The sequence below is a fragment of the Brienomyrus brachyistius genome, chromosome 8 (genome assembly GCF_023856365.1).
Source record: "Brienomyrus brachyistius isolate T26 chromosome 8, BBRACH_0.4, whole genome shotgun sequence".
Classification (NCBI taxonomy): domain Eukaryota; kingdom Metazoa; phylum Chordata; class Actinopteri; order Osteoglossiformes; family Mormyridae; genus Brienomyrus; species Brienomyrus brachyistius.
The window spans coordinates 11,711,380-11,732,936 of NC_064540.1; the positions used below are offsets into that span (position 1 = coordinate 11,711,380).

General features: G+C 45.7%; 1 protein-coding gene across 5 annotated transcripts in view; it reads left to right on the forward strand.

The window, feature by feature from the left end:
* The window catches only part of elmo2 (engulfment and cell motility 2), a 30,339-nt gene extending 8,857 nt beyond the window's left edge, over window positions 1-21,482 (forward strand). For 2 of the 5 annotated variants that reach the window (XM_049021789.1, XM_049021788.1), the window contains exons 3-23: window positions 542-642; window positions 1,114-1,154; window positions 5,803-5,875; window positions 6,001-6,051; window positions 6,491-6,660; window positions 6,831-6,930; window positions 8,830-8,981; window positions 10,527-10,605; window positions 11,511-11,546; window positions 11,861-11,911; window positions 12,237-12,359; window positions 12,830-12,949; window positions 13,431-13,535; window positions 13,849-13,957; window positions 14,643-14,779; window positions 15,798-15,961; window positions 16,339-16,451; window positions 16,821-16,928; window positions 17,284-17,366; window positions 17,945-18,022; window positions 18,295-21,482. In XM_049021789.1, coding sequence (XP_048877746.1) covers window positions 565-642; window positions 1,114-1,154; window positions 5,803-5,875; window positions 6,001-6,051; window positions 6,491-6,660; window positions 6,831-6,930; window positions 8,830-8,981; window positions 10,527-10,605; window positions 11,511-11,546; window positions 11,861-11,911; window positions 12,237-12,359; window positions 12,830-12,949; window positions 13,431-13,535; window positions 13,849-13,957; window positions 14,643-14,779; window positions 15,798-15,961; window positions 16,339-16,451; window positions 16,821-16,928; window positions 17,284-17,366; window positions 17,945-18,022; window positions 18,295-18,495 — 2,172 coding nt within the window. In that variant the 5' untranslated portion in view covers window positions 542-564 and the 3' untranslated portion in view covers window positions 18,496-21,482. The remainder of the gene's footprint in view (window positions 1-541; window positions 643-1,113; window positions 1,155-5,802; window positions 5,876-6,000; window positions 6,052-6,490; window positions 6,661-6,830; window positions 6,931-8,829; window positions 8,982-10,526; window positions 10,606-11,510; window positions 11,547-11,860; window positions 11,912-12,236; window positions 12,360-12,829; window positions 12,950-13,430; window positions 13,536-13,848; window positions 13,958-14,642; window positions 14,780-15,797; window positions 15,962-16,338; window positions 16,452-16,820; window positions 16,929-17,283; window positions 17,367-17,944; window positions 18,023-18,294) is intronic. The other 3 variants (XM_049021790.1, XM_049021791.1, XM_049021792.1) reach the window with 3 other exon arrangements.
* The last annotated feature ends 75 nt before the right edge of the window (window positions 21,483-21,557 follow it).

Consider the following 21,557-nt stretch of genomic DNA (forward strand, 5'->3'; position numbering starts at 1 on the left):
AGGCTAATTGGACTCCCGTGTGAGTGAATGGTGTGTGAGTGTGCCCTGTGATGGGCTGGCCCCCCATCCTGGGTTGTTCCCTGCCTTGTGCCCATTGCTTCCGGGATAGGCTCCGGACCCCCCGCGACCCAGTAGGATAAGCGGTTTGAAAAATGGATGGATGGATGGATGACACACAGTTCTGTATCAGTGACTTCCTCACACTAACAGCCTGAAAACGTTTTCTGTAACTTTTTCCTGTTTGAGAATACAGTAAACCAAACACCTGTTCCAGTTCTAAATCCCAGCAGGCAGTCCCCTATTATTTCTATTTTGAACTCGCATAAATTTAACGTCCATTTGTCCATTTTTCATAGCTGATCACCATAGTCATTTATATGTCTAGACCTGTGCATTGGAGCCATTATGTAGCTATGGTGACTATGACGAGCCAGAGGCCATTGGGGGACTTATAAATGAAAGTAGAGCATTACTCAGTGTACTTCCTCTTTAATTGTTCCTCTGTCCGTCTCTCTCCGTCTCCCTCCCTCTATCTCTACAGCGTGGCGTGAGGAGAGAGCAGCAATGCCCCCACCCTCTGACATCGTGAAGGTGGCCATTGAGTGGCCCGGGGCCAACGCTCAGTTCATCGAGATCGACCAGGTCAGCGATGGTCATCTTCATCCCACTGTAGTCATCCTCATTACTGCTGGCTCTAAGCTACCCCTTTCTCCAGTTCATTAATTTCCAAGAGACTCAACCTCAGCCTTTAGGTTTCCATTCACCAGTTTAATAAAGGGGATTAACTTTCAGTACCATTATGATGTAAGACAAGTTATATAGAATGAAGTTGTATTGAAATAAGCAATGAGGATAAGGCTGCCATGGCCTTCATTGTCAAGTAATGCCTTTAGTTTGTAGAGGAGTACAGAATATGTTGGGCAATTGTACAGTGGATGATAAACTAAATCAGAGATCAGTGATTTGCGTAATACATAGTAGAGACAAGACAAGAAACATAGTCGAGACAATATAATGACATTTTTGGCATTTTCTAATATTTTGTTTTTTCCGACACTTGCGCCATCTTCGACGGACTGTCCGAACGGACTTCGGATTGATTCCTGTCCACAGAAGAAGCCGTTGTCCTCCATCATCCGGGAGGTGTGTGACGGGTGAGTGGCCCCTCGCCCTCCAAAAAGGACACATGGCACATGACATCTACATGCCTGTGTTAGAGCTCCACCCCGTTTGGTATAGAGGTAGATCACTTGCTGCACAGTCCCAGTCACTTGCGTTTGATTGGATCCCCTTTGCTTAAGCTCCTGTTGACTGCAGACATGTTCAGACCCACTCCAGTCCCCATGTAAAGGTTCGGCCTACTGGCTGCACCTCAGCCCCCCAAATAGTGGCTGATTGCTTTGCTATTACAATTCCAACTTGATTACTAATTTTCTGCATCAGTTAATGTCAACACATCATTCGCCAGCGCCAGTTGTTTATACAGTGCTTTTTCCACTTTTGCAGTGAGATGCCGTCTTCGTAAAAGCACCTGCCAAATCTTATAGGGCCCGTTAGACACACTGCTGTTGCTGTTCAGGTGCACCGGGGTCGGTTAGACACACTGCTGTTGCTGTTCAGGTGCACTGGGGTCGGTTAGACACACTGCTGTTGCTGTTCAGGTGCACTGGGGTCGGTTAGACACACTGCTGTTGCTGTTCAGGTGCACTGGGGCCCGTTAGACACACTGCTGTTGGGTGTCTCATATAATAATCGTGGCATTAACGTACTCCTACTGTACAGCCTTTGTTATGGATATGTGGTTATGGTGCTGGTGAACATCTTAGGCAGTTGATAATATAGTAGAAATATTTAACTAGCTATTTCCGTAGGCAGTAAGTGAAAATTTGCTCAGAAAGTGAAGGAAGTTGACAGTAAAATATATGCAAATGAACACAACAAAAAAATAACATTAATTTTCTTTCTTCTCCATAATATTACTGACATTTTGCTGGACACCTAGAAGAAGATCACTTTGGTTCCCAGACCCTCCTGGGGGACACCTCAGCCATTCCTTAAATTTTGTCAATGAATTTGTTAAAAAAAAGTTGTTGATTATCAAAACATATTGTGCTAGTGGTCAAGATCAACAAATACTTGACATATTGGTTGGCTGCTGTAAATATTGAGGTGACCTTGGGGTAAGTTTTGACATGGCTAACACTCCGTCAGAGACATGATATCACAGTTCTACAGCAATGTGAAGATCACTCACTTGCCTGAGATTTTCGTACAGTACTCCGTACTGGTGGTGTTCTTGGCCCTAAGCACCAGCAGTAAGTCTAGATGTACAGTTTGTAGAGCTTGAGCATTTAGTTCTCCATTTAACACGGATCCATTGGCAAATGAAATTTCTGCCACTCATAAAATTACATATTCATTGTTAGTAGCCAGCAGCATCCAGTTAAGAAACATCTGTTCCTTTTGTACAGCATTAAAACATGGGATTATGAAAAGAAGCAAGACGGAATACATTAATTCCAGGCAGTCCGTGGCCTTCAGGAGATTGGAGTGTTTGCAGCAGTTTTTAATGCTCGCTGACATCGCTGAAGTTTGTGACGGAGTTTCCATTAGAACTTCTATATTTCGCCATATATTTTTCTCAAGGAAATGTTTGAGGACACTGTGGAGCCATAACAGTTGATTATTTTGATATTCAGTTTTTCCTATTCAAAATTTCGATTATTGTATAGATACTCTCATATACTGATATAATGAAACCAATTACCTAAAAACTAAAACAATATGGTTAATGAAAAGGCATGAATCGTTTAACATTGTTTAAATGATCTGCAGCTAGTGGTTTTGTGTCTGAGGAGGTTATGTATATATGACATGTATATATGACCTTCACTTTACTTGGTACAGTGACAGTAAAACTATTGAATTGTTTAACAAGTTGGCTAGTACACTAAAGGATATTTTCAGACCATACAAACTGAGTGATTTCATTATATAAGTTAAGCGTCCATTAGGTCACTCACCAATATTCATAACTTTGAACAAAAACATGATTAATATACTGTACCTCTGACAGGTGAGATGTAAAGATGCCTTATGGGAATTTCATAAACCGTATTATCCAAAATGCTGCTTCTCAAGACCAAATGGTAATGCTAAAGCCACTCTTATCATGCTAAATATCAATATTTCCCCCGTTTGTTTCGACCCAGCCAGCTAACGCAGGCTGGCTCCGGGAAAGTCCCCATCTAACTGGGATGTTTCCCTGTCACAAGCTCATTCATGCTGGTTGAATTTAACATATTTCACACCACACTCGACTGTCCCCTGCTTGTGTGAAAACGCGGGACCTCTGACTGTTTTCTCCGTTTACTGCCAGCTTGATTTCCTTGCCTTCCTGCTGCCCAACCCCCCCACGCCCCCAGTTTTAATCAGCGTGCCGCTAATTATCACTGTTACAAGAATCAGTGGTTTATTTGTCACATACAAAGTCTACAGTCCAGCTATAACCTGCAGTGAAATGGAAGGTGGTCAACTCTGCTTGGATAAATAGTGATGACAAGATAAAGACTCAATTCTAGGTTAAGAATGCAGACTGAAAATCTAAATTAGTACAATTTACGAATGACCTTTGTAGATTCTTTTGAATGCATTTATTTAAAAAAATGGTTTGCTTGAACATGTTTAAAACCTACAAACACTGTATTCATAAACGCATTTCCAAACTGTATAGTACCATCTATAAAAAGCCTTACGTCCTTCATAGGAGGTTACCCTCCATAGATATTGATGACATTTAGCTAGAGTGACATTATGATAACATGAGTACAACGGTTTTTTGATTACTTGGCAAAGACACACTGAAAATATCATATAGCCATTTAGCTTGTGCCATCGATTATAGCAATGCGATATAACATGCCGCTCAGTGGCATTCCTCCACGGAAACGATGCCGATAGTGTATGAAGTGGAGCCTCAAACAGTCTGTTATCACTGCAGGATCTATTCATAAGTACTTGCCAAATGTGATTAAGGTATAATTATTAATGGTGACAGTTATCAGCTGTAATCAGTCTAAGGGTCGCCACAAACCCTGCCAATAAAATGCCATATTGATGAGTCTTATTGGTAAATCGATTGGCTATTTGGGCTGTGCTCTCCACCTCCATGTTCTCAGTGTTCAGTATGCGGGTATTTCTGAGGTATTTCTCCGGCACTTTCCCTCACCGTACATTAACAGACCTTGCGAAGCCTGAAAGCCCTGCTTACGTAACCATTCTCATTACGGCACCTCCGCCGCCAGGCTCCACCATCTCCCTTTTCCATTCTGTCTCTGCATCCCTTTCCCTCATTTGCTTCCCTCCTTCGCCAAAGTGTGTGTGTTTTCCCTGGTTCCTCTCAATGCTCACAGGCTGCTCGTGCTGCAGTTGCCATGGCGACCGCATACCGCTACCACTCGTGATTATGGCACATACACACACACACACACACACACACACTCCCCAGTGTGACCTTTCTGAGTAACGACAGTGCTGCAGTGCAGCCCTGTGACTCCCCCATAGTGACATCACCGTTATAAAACAGGAACGCAAACCCATGCATGACTACATAACGGAATATTCTCCATTTTTATTCCCGAACATTTCGAAAATGAACTAAAAAAGACAAACCATGAAGTACTAAGCTGCATTTACTGCTAATGTAATGTAAAATTAATGCTTGCATTCGGATTACTGGTCAATAGAGCTCCGATTTTGTGCTCAATCTTTTGTCGATTGATTTTTATGTAGGTTTCGGATCATTTTTTACGGGAGAGTCAGTGTTGAAGCAGATTCCAGCCCACAGGCACAGTGAGCATGGAGGTTGGCCAGTGCTTTTATTTTTGTGTGTTGGAGTTCATGGCTCCATCTACGGAAGGAATAAAATCCCTGAGTCAACAAAGGCCAACTGCCGTATTTCACAGCAGGCTTCTGGTTCCTCAAAGTGTCACGCTGCCGATGCCAAGCAAAATGCTCGTGTGCGTGTTCGGAGAGCTCAGCGGATCACAGCCGATAGTCACGGCTGAACGTCCGCGCCAGCTTTTGTGTCAGCTGCCCTGAGAAGAAGCTTGAAATTAACGTGTCTCTTCCATCTTTAAATATTTTGATTAATACCCTAGCAGTTGAACTCGTATTTGACGTTTCACCCCAATGTCTGGCAGTTGCTTTGAATGTGTGCCCCTATCGTATTATACCCTAGTAAACAGGAGGTCACCTGGCGGATGCCTGGCCCCACAGCAAGTCAAAATTCTAAACCTAGCATGTTTCAGCCATTTTACTTAGACGGTATTTCATTGAGAACGGGGTGTGACGAGTACTAACCTGCGTGTGAATGCAGCTGAATCCTGGTGGTTCCTTAGATCGTCATCTTTTGCATTCGTTTGAAAATGCCCTTGCAGACGCTCTGGCTGCATTCTGTCTCTCTTGTGTTCCTCACTCTTCTTTCGTTGTTGCTGATCTTGGTTTATGAATTTTCTAATGCACTGCTTTGAAAACATAATGGAACGGCAATGGCCTGCAGCCGCATGACTGGGAGCAGATGCTGGTCCATTTTTCCCCTGTTAGGAGGTCAGTTAATATGCTCCATTATGTGCCTTTCCTTTAGCTTTTTAGTGAAAATGAGATATTAAATACTCAGCTGTTGGGGTCAGGATGTGAAGATCATGTGACCTAATTCATGGCAGCGGCTTTTGGCTTGTTTCTTGGGGTGAGGTCTTAAGGTCAGGCTTGGACTGAGTCCGTTTCCCTGTTCCCTGCCCTCAGCTGGTCTCTGTCGAGCTCGGAGCAGTTTGCGCTACGCTACGCCGATGGCCCACAGCTGTATATCACTGAGCAGGTGAGCGAGGCCTTTCTGGGGGGGGGGGGGCAGGTGAGGTGGTGCAAGCTGTGTGTTTCTGTGTGTGTGGATTGTGGAGGGTCTTTGCTCTCCTGTTAAAGCACCTGCGTCCACACATTTTTCAGAGCCGTGGGGAAATCAAGAATGGCACCATCCTACGACTGGCCATATCTCCGGTAGGCTGTTTTTACCATCCATCTATCTATGCATCCATCCATCCATCCATCCATCCAGTCCTGATCAGGATCACAGGGCCATTTTTACTTGGTCACTGAGGACATTTGTAGGCCTTCTCCTGCATCTCGCCACTTTATTCTTTGCCAACACGATCCTCTCACTTCAGCTGCCGGCCGAGTTCTCAACCAGCACGTTTACTGCTGCTCTTTTACCCATCATACTCATTAAACTCCATTCGTTATCTGGTCTCTAATTAGTCTTAATCCGATTTAAACCAGTTTTCACATCCTAAATAAATTGAGAGATCGGTGGATTTGGCTCATTGAAAGAATCTCCAATAAGAGCCGTGCCCAATTAGCGGTATTAGCATGGATCTAATTGGCTTAACGAGCTCGTTAGTCTGCTGAAGGCGGTGTCATGCCCCCCCCCCCCCCACAGACCCGTGCCGCGAGACAGCTCCTGGAGAGGATCCAGTCCCATGGGATCGATGCACGCCTCGAGGCCCTGAAGGAGCTGGCAAAGCTGTCCGCCGACCCAACCTTTGCTACCGAGTTCATCAACCTGGAGGGCATCGGGACCCTGGCACGCCTGGTGGAGAGTGGCACACAGTAAGGAGGGTCTGGCTGGATGCGGCCGTGTGAAATCTGTTCACCGCTCACACCCCCTCACAGATGCCACTGTCACAGGGTTCAGGCTTGAGAGGATCACTGCTGAAACGCTGCCCTAAATCAAGATGCTAATTGCTGGTGGTCCCGCCCCCTTTGCCCATTCCCTGCAGCTTCGGCGAGATGCTGGCCTTCACTCTGACCGCCTTCCTGGAGCTCATGGACCATGGCATCGTGTCCTGGGACCTCATCTCTCTCTCCTTCATTAAGCAGGTGAGAGGTCGTTTAATACTGACCCGATCTGACTGTCGGAATTTCGCACTGAACGAGTTATTCCACAAAGGACTACAAGCTGCTATATTTGGGGCAGAATCGCCGGTGAGATCCGCGTGTGCGATGCTGACTGCTCGCTTGGTGGCCGACTCTGTTTGCGTAAGGGTGGAGACAGGAAACCACTGTTAGCTCATGCAGTTCAGTCTCTGGGCCCCGTGGGGGCTCCTCTGAGAATAGCCAGTTCATCATTATTCAAAAGTGAACGTCACAGTGTATTTAACTCATTCTCATCAATACTCAGAATTCCCTGGTACTCAGAGAACCATAAATATAATGCATGTTAAATAAGTACTTAAATAAGTTCAGAATACCATACATATTTAATGTACATTAAATAATATAATAATAATAATAATAATAAAAATAACAAATAATAAATATAATTTATACTCAGAATACCATGCTTGTAGTCCATATTAAATAGTATAATCAGAGTACCATACACACAGTCCATATTTAATAAGTACTTTATACTTAGAGTACTATACATATATTACATATTAAATTAAAATTAATTTAAATTCAGAATACCATACACATAATGCATATTAAATAAGTACTCTATACTCAGAATACCATTTATATAATCCATCCATTTTCTGTACGCTTGTCCTATTCAGCATTTTGGGAACCTGGAGCCTAGCCCAGAGGCTGCAGGCACAAGATAGGGAATAATCCAGGATGGGGTGCCAACCAACATACATATAATATGAATTAAACAAGTATTTTGTTCTAAGGCTTGTTTGCTTGTCCACAGTAATGTTTAATGTATTGGTTTGACTGTATTTTCACTTAAATTGCCTCCAGCACTTTTTTGCCCTCGATTTTCAGAGCAGTTTTATGAGTATGGTGGCCGAGTACAGAAATGGCTGCATCCAGTGAATGGAAATCTTAGTACACACAGAGTATGAGAGGGTTTATGAAGCGAAACAGCGTGGTCCTAACAGCGACTCCCAGTGGCCAGTGACTGAAGGCCTTAATTCTTAGCGAGTGCCTCTGTTTTGACTTCTGTACAAAGACAGTCCAGTAAAGGGACATCTGGTGGACGCTGGTGCTAACGGCTCTCCTGGGAGAGCGAGGTTTCGGGTGTTCCCCGTCCTGCCCTCGATACACACACGCTGCCTGCCCATATGCACATACAGCTGCCTGGCCAACAGTCTTTATTCCTGGACACCCAGAATGGGGAAATACGGGGGCGGGGGGTGTTTTCACTGCTGGACGCCTGTAGTGCTGTGTTTTGTCGTAAAAACATCTGCTCTTTCCTCAAAGGCAGAGCGGCAGACAGATTGATGCCTTCGACACTTTTACACGTGTAGGACTGATCCGCGTAACAATTTTGGGAGTTGTTCTTCCTGCCCTGTTTGGTATGTTTGTTGAGAAGCGTACACTTTTCCTAGTAATTTAAGCCTGTATAGCCGATTCCGTTGTTCCTCCTCGTGAACTTTGACCTCTGAAAAGCTGCCTGGACTGACGTGATGAGTGGGCGGCCGTTGCCTAGCAACCCACAATGTTGGCCTCCATCGATGATATTCCGGCTCCTGCCAATAATTTCCTGCGTTTGCAGCTTTCTGCCCTCGAGCCAGTTCCTGGCTCTCGATAAGGACCAAGAGTCATAATTGAGCCTTATTTCTCATTCTTTTTTCGCCGGCTGCCTGAATCTGCGGCGATCTAATTCTCTTTTACGATTCACAAGGGTTTCATCCGGATTATTGAATGTTATCAGCGGCCCTCAAAGGCATTCCTCCCCACTGGAACTCCGCTATCGTCGCTATGAAACATCATTCGCGCCGCAGCACGTCACACATCCGCCTCTCATGCTTTTTTTTTTTCTCTTCTCAGATCGCCGGCTACGTCAACCAGCCCATGGTGGACGTGTCCATCCTGCAGCGCTCGCTGGCCATCCTGGAGAGTATGGTGCTGAACAGCCACAACCTCTACCACCGGGTGGCGCAAGAGATCACCGTGGGACAGCTCATCGCGCACCTGCAAGTGTGAGCACACACCCACGCACAGCGAGCGAGCGCACGGGCACGGCTCTCTGGGGTCTGGGTACCGTGGGCGTCTGTCGCAGCTGAAGGAGACCCATGCATCTCTATGCATCTACATGCTGCAAATCTGTGTGCAATGGGCACCACATACACTGTGTGTCTACATAATGTATATATAGGTACATGTTCCTCTGTCTGTTCATATCACTGTGTGGGTCAATAAATTAAAAATATATTTATTTTGTTGCTGCAGATGTAGTTATTATCAGCATCAGTATTATCATATTTAATGATAATTTATGATACAGCACATTATTGGTGGATAGGTGTCCCGCAAACGCTAGTCTTTCCCCCACTGTGGTTGAAATGCTATTTAAAGGTTCCTCCATCTTCTCCTCCCTCTTGCCGCACCGTCAAACATATGGCTCCCCTTTGTCCTTCACACGAATAGTGCGCGGGGTCAGGTTTTGGCTCTCGGACAGGGCAGTCGACGGCGCATGCGGCCGGCTCTCCCCAGGCGTGACATCCGGGCCCTTCGGGCCTGCGGATGACATCCGGGCCGGGCCAGTGCGAGATGCCAGGGAGGAGCGAGCGCAGAGAGGGATTAGGAGCGTCTCCGGGTAGTGCCTGTGCACCATGTGGAGTCCTGCGTAGCCTCTGACCCTCTGCTGCCGTCTTTCTGAGGTCTTACTGCAGAAGATCAGAGAACCTCACCGACTGCGGCCTTATGCCTAGTGTGTAGCTTCCACAGTTCCAGTTACCCATGATCAACCATGGTATGAAATGGAAAATTCCCAGTGTCAAAAAAAATCCTAGATTTTTAAATTGTGCACCATTCTGAGTAACGTAATGAAATCTCGCGCCGTCCTGCCCGGGGACATAAATCACCCCTCCATCCATGATATCCACGCCGTTTACCCAGTAGGCACTTAGTATTTGTCTCGGTTATCAGATCGGTATCACATTTGACTGCATTCATGTAACTTTTATTGCAGTATACTGTTATAATTGTTCATTTTCACTATAAGTTATGGTTGTTAATACCGTACTCTGCCTGATTTTATAAATTAAACTTTATCATAGGTATGCATGTATAGGAAAAAAATATTATATATAGCGTTGGTTACTATCCATGGTTTCAGGCATCCGTGGATAAGGGGGAGCACTGTGTATATATGTAATTAGCTTTTCCTGGAGAGGGAAAATATAATGTCCCCCTGAGAGCAGTAGTGTGACCCTGGTCACCTCAGGCTTCTGCACTGAAATGATCATTTCTCTCCTGTTTCTGTTCCACCTGCAGTGCAGTGCTGCCATAATTAAAACATTGCTAATTAAAAGAATTCTAAGGAAAATGGCAGGAAAAAGGTGTTAGAACTTCATATAAATGTTAAATGATTGTATTCTGGCTTGTCGTGTCCTTATCATCCAGTCAGTACTCATGTGCTTGGTCACCACTGTTGTATCGAGAAATAGCAGAGAGAATGTGGGAACAAGGAGGGCTAGATACTTCTGACTGTGCCTGCTTCTGCTCTGCTGTCATGCCTTCAGGTCCAATCAGGAGATCCAGACGTATGCCATCGCTCTCATCAATGCCCTGTTCCTCAAAGCCCCTGAGGACCGGCGCCAGGTCAGTGCCTGTTCCATGCCCCCTCTGAGACACACACTCACACACACACACACACACACACACACACACACACACACACATAGAAGAGTTCCCCCTATGGGCAGTGTGCAGGGTGAAGGGAGTCTTCTGTTTTCTGCCCTGTGTTTTATTGCTCTCATAGCAACTGTCATGGAAACCCTCCTCAGTTCAGATGAGTGTTGGTGTTTAGCTCAGGGACTTAAGATCTAAAGCCCGTGTCCAGAAGGTTGTGTCCTGGACCTGCCCCTGCCAACTAAGTGACCCTTAGGCCCTTGAGCAAGGCCCCTTAGCCACCGCTGCTCCAGGGAGTCTGTCTGACCGTGACATTTTGGAAAAAAGTATCTACTAAATAAATGAATGAGAATGTTGCATTGGTGTTTATTCACTGCTGTCAGCTGAGGCTTTCCTGATTACGATTTTAGAATCGGGGATTCTTGGCTCCCGCTTCTGATGACTTTTACACCAGTGTAAAACCTGTAGCCTCCAGTGTAAGTGGCAGAGCGCCATCTGGTGTCACATGACAGTATGTGGCGACAGCAAGGAGCCGCTGCATCTTTGGACTGCAGTTGGCTGCAACGTTACTTTTTCTCTACTAAAAGATCTGTCACCCCCCAGAGGTGCCGAGTCTCTTCCTCTTGGCAGCTGGACTCTGCTGTGCCACGCTCTGTGCACGCTTTGTGTGTGTGTTTAACGCGCTGCATGTGCCTGCACGGCATGTGTGTGCGTCCCCGTGCGCGCCTGCCGCCTCGTCCTTGCCTGTGTGTAAGTCGGCGCTTTCTGTTCCCATTGCTCTCATCTGCATCCCTCGCTCCTGTTCCATCCCCGCCAAACTGCCCCGTTCCTGCCCTGCCTTGCCCCACGCCCTCCCTGCCTTGCCCCACCCCCAGGAAGAACATATTAACCTGCAGGACCTCCGCCTCACCGTGAGTACCCACCTCTTCCTCCACCTCACCGCATTGCTCGCAGCGCTGACTCTGCCCCCCCGAGGTGCCCCCCACCCCCGCTGGTCCCTCTGCCCATGTGACTGTGCTCCCCACTCCTGCGTATTTTGGCCAGCGCACGATATCCTCTTTCAAGCCCTGAGCCTGTTCAGCGGACAACAGGTGTACCACTACTTTCCAAGCTGAAATTCAGCCCCATTGGTTCCCTGGTGGTCATGTGACCCCCCCCCCAGGATGTGGCTTTGGCTGGCCTTGCTCTCCCTGGCGAGCTGTTAGAGGTGTGTCCCACTTTGCAGGAAATGGCAAGCAGCCTGGCGCAGAAGCACTTGAGGTCCATCATCCTCAACGTGAGTACACCTCTCTCTCTTCCTGTGTTAAAATTCACTTAATAACCAAGAGCGTTTATAAAGTGGTCTAATATAAAAGTACCTTGAAAGTACATAGGAAAATGATCATTTCTTGTTCCTGTCTTGTGGTTTTTGTTTAGCTTGTTATTTGAGAAACAGGAATAAGTATTAATATGTCTCTTTGATGTGGAAGTTTTAACAGTATTCTTGTTTACATCAAAATATTAATGTGAAAATTTTCTCAATTTGAATTAGTATAGTGTTGTATTTAAACTTTGCAATGAATGGTGTAGTTGCCCTGAACACTCCCTGTTCTCTTCTGTAGCACATCATTCACGGGAACCGGCCAATCAAAGCCGAGATGGCGCACCAGCTGTACGTGCTGCAGGTGCTCACCTTTAATCTCCTGGAGGAGCGCATGATGACAAAGATGGATCCCAGTGATCCGGTGAGCTTAAAGCACCTATCACTTACTCTGGAATTTAACCCTAATACCTGATTCTAACCCATCCATGCTTTTCCCTGGAGTTTAATTCCCTAACGCTAAACCCTAAAGTCTAATCCTGAACCCTAACTCATCCAAGACTTACACCGGAGTTTAATTCCTTATCCCTGAACCCTAAAACCCTGGAGTTTAATTCACTAGGTGGTGCCAAATAAGGGTTTATTAATCTGAACGCTTTTTTTTCTTTCTTTTTTTAAATTGATCTGTTCGTAGTGTGATTAATGAAATGGGGCAGCTCCTCTTTATCCAGTGAGATACCCACATCGTGCTACATTTGTTGGATATTATCCTGCAGTCTGTAATGTCAAGTTCACTTTCTACTTGGCTAAGCACTTGCCTTCCTGCCGCTAGCTGGCAGGCGTCTTAACGACGTGTCATCCCCCCCCCCCCCCCCCCCCCCACGGCCCCGACAGACGCAGAGGGACATCATCTTTGAGCTGCGCAGGATCGCATTTGACGGGGCCAATGACCCCGGCAACACGGAGAAACGCAAAGCCATGCACACGAAGGACTACAGGATGCTGGGCTTCACGGTCAGCCAGCCCTGCAGGGGGCGCTGTCGTGCCATTCACCGGCATCAGTTTCACTATTAGAATCAGAGCACTATTCATTCACTTTGTAATCATGTTTTCATAAGTATGTTAAATTTCCTTTCGGATATGTTCTGATGTTAAATATATTCAATTAAATTCAAGTTTGTCATATACACAATAAGTAATCAGTTACACAATACAATGGGGATGCATTCCAATTAAACACACATACAAGTTAAGAAAGCAGACTGCAATTAAACAGTAAGTCATTAAGAGATTAAATATGAGTACGATTGTGACAGGAAATCCTTAAACACAGTGTAACGCAGACGTTAATGTGAACAGGGCTGTCATTAGAGCGTCGGTTCTCAGCCTGCCCCTCAGAAAGGCATGGACTTTCTAGGGTTCTCTGAGGTTCCACAGACACTGAATTAGACGGCTGCTCTGCGGATTGTCTGTATTTACTCTGGTGTCCCCACAGAACCATGAGAACCCGGCTGTGGACTTCATGCAGACCCCCCCGGGGGTGCTGGCGCTGGACAACATGCTCTATCTGGCCAGGCTGCACCAGGACACCTACATTCGGGTGAGAGGTGCTGAGTGTGTCCGGCCGGCTCTGCCCCAGGTCCGGCCCCTTCATGCAGCCCGTGCATCTCCATAACTGGGTGGTCCTTAAATATGTTAGGGGGTCTTCAGACTTAGAATACGATCAAAAACGCATTTGTCTTCTATAAGATGTGTGCTTCTCTTTTGCTCCGAGTGCAATTTTACACATTTATATTTATGAAGGAGGGTAGAATTATCTTGGCCGCGTTTATGATTGCTGCTTAGAAGTGTGGCCGGCGTGCCCCTCGCGGTGGACGGGTCGCGATGAGGCGCCTTCTCGTTTCTCCCCTCAGATCGTCCTGGAGAACAGCAGCCGTGAGGACAAGCACGAGTGCCCCTTCGGCCGCTGCGCCATCGAGCTGACACGCATGCTCTGTGAAATCCTTCAAGTGGGCGAGCTGCGTAGGTATCCCCTCCCTCACCCGTTAACCTGCATGTTATGGATCAGTGCCTGTATCCAGATGGTCATAAGTTCAAATCCCTGAGTAATGATATCACTGATTAGGCCCTAGAGCAAGGTATTTAATCCCAACTGCTGATCCTGCTTATAGGTATAGTGAGACTGATTTGCAGTGGTGCACCAGCATAAAAGTTCACAAAGAAATCGTTCAGACGAAAACAGTGTAAAACCTGATGTGATTTGGGAGGAACTCGGGATGCATCATTTCTAACTTCTTTGCATCGATAAAATCTGATTTATCAATATATAATTATTAGTAAAGACCCTATGCCTTTATTATTTAGAAATGTGGCCAGTGTTTGGCCAATAATTTTATATTTAGATTGATCCCCCTCTCTAAACTCTTCCTGTATCTGCACCATATTGAATTGCATAGCATCGTATTCTTTTGCATGGCATCGTATCATGTCGAAATGCACGGCACTGCAATAAGGCTGAATCATACGGTATCGCGTTAGCAGCTGCTTCGTATGTATCTGTGATGTTCTGGGTCACTGTCAGTGCATAGAGATGTGTGTCACGTCAGCTTCTGTGATGGGGATGGACAGCCTGCTCCTGATCCCAATCCCTCCTCCCGCTCACTAATAAAAAGACGTTCTGACATTTTGCGTCGTCTCTGCCGTTAAGCGAATGAGGGATGCAATGACTACCATCCCATGTTCTTCACGCACGACCGGGCCTGGGAGGAGTTCTTCTGTGTCTGCATCCAGCTGCTCAACAAGACCTGGAAGGAGATGAGAGCTACAGTGGAGGACTTCAACAAGGTTGGGCGCCGACTTGCTCTTCCTGGGATGGGGGCGTATATGACTAATCCTGAGCGATATCCGGGTGTCTGGGATTCATTCAGATTCAAGAGTGGACGTGTGTAATGGTTTAGCCAGAAACCAAATCCTTTCATTTTCTTTTTATGTAGAGTTGCTGTGTGGGACAGTAAAGGCCAAGTCATACTTCAGTTTGTGCCCTTGAGAGGTAAAGTGGGCTATCCCACATTTTTGACCCCTACCCACTTTTTATTGAATATTTTCAATTGGATAAGTTGCTATTATCTAAGTCATACCTCTGTGCTACCTATGATATATATCAATTGTAGGGTATAGACACACTGATTTTTCGAAAAAAGTTTCAACTTTGGAGCTCATTTTCTCAAAACTTTGTTTTTGTGGGATAGTCCACTTTACCTCTCAAGGGCACATTTTCGCTTGCGGATGAGGGGACATGATGTAAATTTTGTCGTCGGGGTCTGGCTGCAGTCAGTGCATGTAACCCAGTTATTTATGTCAAGCGGAAACCGTCCAAACCTCCACGAATAACTTTAAAACTGTTCAAAAAAGTTGACCCATTTCATTATAGTGCTTGTATTTGTGTTTCTGGCAATACACCCCCCCTTACCCCCCTTCTGGTGGGATATCACTGCTGTATGCATGCACCGACTGCAACCACCTGCATCCACAGCCGGATGTAGTGTGAACACAAACTGCTGCGCAGATGCCAGAAAGTGAAGAACGAAGTTACGAACTAGGCTTTATGGCAGAAGGTTATTGCAAGGGACAGAGATTTGTTTGTGTTGTGTTTCTGTAAAAGCCAGCAACAGTTGCTACTGATTCTGAAGGGCCGGTGGAATGTTTTTTAGAAGTGAACTCCATGAGTGACGGCAAGGCTCCATGAGTCTGTGCTTAGACTGCAGGTGGACGTACTGGGATGGCATCCCGACACTGGATTTCGGTTCAGACCCCTGCTGATCTCTTGTGTAAGCGAAGCTGTCACCCCTCTGGTGACCTGCAGGTCATGCAGGTGGTCCGGGAGCAGATCACCAGAGCCCTGGCTATGAAGCCGGCGTCACTGGACCAGCTGAAGAGCAAACTGCGGGGACTCAACTACTCGGAGATCCTGCGCTTGAGGCAGTCTGAGCGAATGAGTCAGGATGACTTCCAGTCCCCACCAATCATGTGAGGCTGCCGCTGACTCCCATCATTCTTACCCTCCATGCAGTGGCCACATACATTCTACAAGCTGGATGTTTTGACAGATGGGTCATCAAGACAGTCAGGCGGAATTTCAGCATCAGTAAACAGGAGAATGGATGTAAAAAGCGACAATCATTAAAAGCTGGACGTTCGTTGTTTTTTCCGGAGAGAGCGACGTGTGTGTGTGTGTGTGTGTGTGTGTGTGTGTGTGTGTGTGTGTGTGTGTGTGTGTGTGTGTGTGTGTGTGTGTGTGTGTGTGTGTGTGTGTGTGTGTGTGTGTGTGTAATTACCCATATATATGTGTGTAACTATAATATTTGTCAGTGACACGCTGATAACCTGTGCGTCTTTGCCGTCAGTGAGCTGCGTGAGCGAATCCAACCTGAGATCCTGGAGCTGATCAAGCAGCAGCGTCTCAACCGGCTGTGCGAGGGAAGCTGTTTCCGGAAAGTCGGAAACCGCCGGCGGCAAGGTGGGCTGCCGCCACTCGCAGCCGGCCACTCCTCCGCCCATCACATCCGCCCCTCGCTGCCACCCATCTGGCCGTGACTCATTCTGGGCCGTACCTCGGCCCTGTGGCACCTGGGCGGCCCTTGGCTTCTCTATCACCGAGCCAGATGTGATTTAATTGCTCAGCTGATGCTTACGCCCGGAATAATGTACGGCAGTGTTCTATGCTGTAATTACACTGTACAGTCCTGCTTGTCCCCTCAGCCCAACCTGCGTCTCTGAAACTCCAAAGTCAGATCCTCCACTGTCTGCATTTTCTCCTGGTTGATGGCTTGTGTCCAGCTCCCATAACCTCATTGTCCATTTTATTCTTCTTCCTCCTCCCACCAAGACAAGTTCTGGTTTTGCCGCCTGTCCCTCAATCACAAGGTGCTGCACTATGGCGACCTGGACGAGCCCCCCCAGGGTGAAGTGCCTTATGAACTGCTCACCGATAAGAGTGAGTCCCCCGATGAGCGCGGAGGCGTGGCATTTGGGAGCCAGCTAGGGGCCTGTCTTATGGGGGTGGGGCTCGGCCTGACGTTTTGGGAGCTACGGGTCGACGATCAGCAGTCACATAACTCATTGAAGGGCAGGAGTGAGTCGGCGATCTTTGTGGGGAGGGGAGTGGCTTTTGTAAGGGGGGGTTTGCCCCCTGGTGCTGGGGAGGATGTGAGGTGAGCAGCTTTAAGGTCTAGCTGCGTAAATGAGAACATATTCACATTTTCATGTGTGGTGGATAAGCGTGGATTTGTGGGAGGGGAGTCTAGACAGTGAGGCAGACGTTTTATGGTCCTTCTCTTTCTTCTCTGCAGTACCTGTGTCTGACATAAAGTCCATGGTGACAGGGAAGGATTGTCCCCACATGAAGGAGAAGACTGCGCTGAGGCAGAACAAGGTAGGGCCCTGCTACAGTCACGGCACCGCAGAACTGCCCTGAGTGAGCATTGAAAAGCACAAAGACGCAAACAGGAAGCCATCAACTTGCACATTAAAACAGGAGCGAGACCCAATGGCTTCCAATTTCGGTTCACTGCAGTAAATATCCCCGCAATACATTTCAAACAGAACCGTGTTGCAAGGGAGCGGAGAGGAAGGTGCAGGAATGTTATTTGGGGACGTGGGCGGAGGCAGGTTTGACAGAACTGGAGGGGGAGGGGACTAGGGGGGGCGGGCGCAGGAGAAAAGAGTCAGCATGAGAGGAAACGCACAGGAAAGCAGCCGAAGCCTAGGCTGTTATATAATGGACGTTAACAAGGCAGTAATATGCTCATCACATGACCACGCCCCAGCCCAGGATGACCACGCCCCAGCCCAGTTTGACCACGCCCCTCAACCTGAGTGTTTGGTATATAGATTAATAACTGAGAACCTCATTAAGTGCCTTATCAGCGGTGAATGCAGCTGATGGCAAACAGGCCTGCATCAGTGATCACTCTCTACCAGCCAGCTAACCCTCATTTCTCTCCTCTCTAGGATGGTTTAGAACTTGCTTTCTCCATCCTCTATGACCCCGATGAAGCTCTGAACTTCGTTGCCCCAAACAAGTATGAGGTGAGGCAAGGATTTCCAAAGTGTCCATCCAGGGTGTTCATTTCATGGCTTATAAAAATAGGCATAGTAAAAATACTATAGTCATTGTCTGAACACATTCTGCTGGAACTGTTAAGGTTAAGCAGCAGAAAAGTAGTCATTTGCACGGTGAGGGTTACTGTCTGACGTACCAGGAGGGGCCAGTTATTAAATACTAAATATGTAAGGGCTGTATTTGAATGGATAGACGTGGAATAAGGGTTTGTGACCTTTACTGCGTTTCTGTGCCTCAGTACTGCATCTGGATCGACGGGCTGTGCGCGCTGCTGGGCAGGGAGATGGGCAGTGACCTCACACGCAGCGACCTTGACACACTCATCAGCATGGAGATGAAGCTCCGCCTCCTGGACCTGGAGAACATCACCATTCCAGAGGCCCCGCCCCCCGTGCCAAAGGAGCCCAGCACCTACAACTTCACCTACAATTATGGCTGAGGGAGTGTGTGGGAGGGCTTAGGAAGGGTGAGGGAAGGGGGAAGAAGAGAGATTCAGCCCCCGCCCCTACAGGCCTCCTCTGTAACACTAAGTAAGAGGAGGACTTCAGTGGGGCAAAGAAAAATGAAACCATTTTGACAATATGCAGTCCTTCTCGATTCATGCCCTTACATGTGTTTCCGAAAGGGTTGTTCTATTAATACCGTAATCCAACACTATTGAGCCTTATCAGCTGCAGTATCAAGATATGTCAAGTATTTTTTTTTTATTATTATTTAATTTTTTTTTCTTGCGTTAATCCATGGCTTTACCAATGTTCTAACCAAGCTGTTCAGCAGCTTATCTGCGTTGACCGGTACTGTAGAGGTTGGGTCTTTCTAAAGTTACTGTCACCAGTAGCTGTCCCTTTTCTGTCCGCTAATTCTGTACTAATCTCCATTGATTTTATTATGCAGAATAGATTCTATTTTTGTAAAGGAATATATGAAGCGAGCCCAGCATTGAAAGGGATCTTTATTCTGAGTGACCTCAGCCTTTCAGCCTGATGTCCTTTGAAAATGTGTGGAAAAAGCGTGTATAGACGCCTTCTTCATAATTCTCAGATAGCTATATAATGAATTGCCTGTTTGTTTGATGTAAACACTAGAAAGCTACAACATCCTCGTTATCTGCCCTCTGTAAATGCTGTAGTTTCCCCTGTGGACTGTATGTTGAACCACTGTACAAAGACCAGCTACCATGAAATCGACACAATGGTCCTGATCAAGATTTATTTGCCTTTTGCACAGTAATTGTTGAGAGGTGCAAGTGAGAAAAGTATTAGAACAATAAAGTAAAATTAGACAAAACAGACACCTGCGATATATTTAAAAAAAAAAATTGAGAACACTATATTAGAGCCCGTTTTGGTTGTGATTGGAGATATGTCATTCCTGCAAGTCTTTTGTTACATTAAAGTTCATTGCATGAAGTGCATCTGCTTGTTGTAGCTCCGGGCTACACCTGAGGGGTGTTGTGCAAAGCAGGATTTCTCAATTAGCAGGGTTAAATTAAGCTGGAAGTCGTGATTGTTCAATAAAAGTTTAGGTGAGGAGCATTTCTATTGGGCAATCATGACTTCTGTCTTAAGCCAACTGAGAAATCCTGCATTTCGGAAGATCCTGCAGGTGAACCTCAGCGTGTGGTGGAACCTGGCTGTAGCCTGTAATTAACGTGTTAGCTTTGGGAATGGACGTCCATATGCATTGTGATGTCGCCCCTTGTGACACATTGCTCTGTGTCAGTGTGGTAATTTATGTATGAACCCTATATTCGGCAGTCATGGAGGATGATGTATAAAAACATCTCCATGGACATGGGAGTCAATGTAAACCGCGTCTATGATCGCATGGATCTGTGTGTAACCCATGTGTGTGCGTGCGGATTCACACGGTTCGACATTTTTTCTGGTCTAAGTTGTGACGGTATGAGTTCTGCACACCATTAATTCTCTAAGGCTTTACAAGCAACACATTGCTTAGAAATTGTGAAATGGAGTGTGGCTGGTTTATTCCTGCTGGTCAGATTTGTGTTGGCTGTTTTTCTTTTCTCTCTTCTCATAAAGACCTCCTGTAGCAGTCCTGAGTAATATAGATGTATGTATGTGATCGGCCAAAAAGGGGGCTGAGGAGCCCTTTGACTCTTGCTTTGTGGTCAGACTTCTCCTGCAAAGTAGCAGGTACCATAATGTTTACAGAATTAGAAGTCTAACACAGCGTTGTGGGTCTGCATGCCAGGGAGGGACATTTTGGTAGTAGCCACAACAAAGTTAAATATTCTATATAATAATATCTATAATTCTGATCTATAAATACATACAGCGATTTTATAAATGGGTTAAAATGCTAAACTGTAAGCCTTAAATTGTTTTTGGATATTGCTGAGTAACAGAGTGATTGTTATAGTGATACAAATACAAAATAATGTTTTCTTCCTAGGTCTGTCATGCGTTCTAGGAACTCATTCTGATAGGCTTATAAAACAATGATCTGACCATAGGACTTTTTAAACGTTTTGCAATCTCTCACACAGGGTGCCTAATCTAAACTGCAGAGACACATCCCACCGTATGAACAAGATACTTATAAAGAATATACTGACATTATGCAGTTTCTTTAGCAGAGTTTTTCAGCTTCTGGTCACCCCATTCCAAAGAATACCCAAAAGGTGTATAATGTCATAACAGATACTGTGTTGATCTGCTATAACAAAGGGACTCGTTAAGGGAAATCTGTTATATACAATCTAAGGGACCGGACATTGTATAGTGGCTGTGAATTTTGGTACCATAACATTATTTCATACTTCAGTAATTTCTTGTGAATGCTAGTAGTTATAGTGAATGACATGAGGTGTTGAAATAAAATATATTGTATAACCATACATATATGCATAAATATATATATATATATATCTATAAATATAAATCTGTATATTTTGTGTTGCCTTACTGAGACAATTGTACCGAGTGAATAAATCAAAGTTCTACTGTTCTTTGTATTGTGGGCGACCTGCAACACCTGGCTACCACTAGACGGGGAAAATTCTATAAGGCAGCTGACTGCAATAATGCCACCACCCACGCACATGGTTTTTCATTATTTTCGTTTTCTGACTGGTTTCAAGTGTTTATTTAAAAAGAGTGTCCTTTAGGATATTTTATTAGATCACAAATTTGAATCAATTATACGGCGGTACACTGGACATAGTTAAATGTCAGTTGCCTAGTTTGAATGTAAAATAAAACGTTATTGTTTATATGATAACGGGTCTTTTTTCATGACAGCGCGATTGCTAACATGTTTTAATCACGTTTAAATTGGAATGTAAATGAATGTTACGGAATAATACGATTAAAAACGGTGCTTCCAAGTGTTTGTATGACCTTAACCGAACTTTACGACACCTTAGAAAAAAACTTAAACTAATAAAAAGCTCCCAAAATAAAATTGTCTATGACTCTTCGACCTATTATTGACTTAAAAGGGCATTTTTTACAATTAAAAATGCAGATATATTAGCCG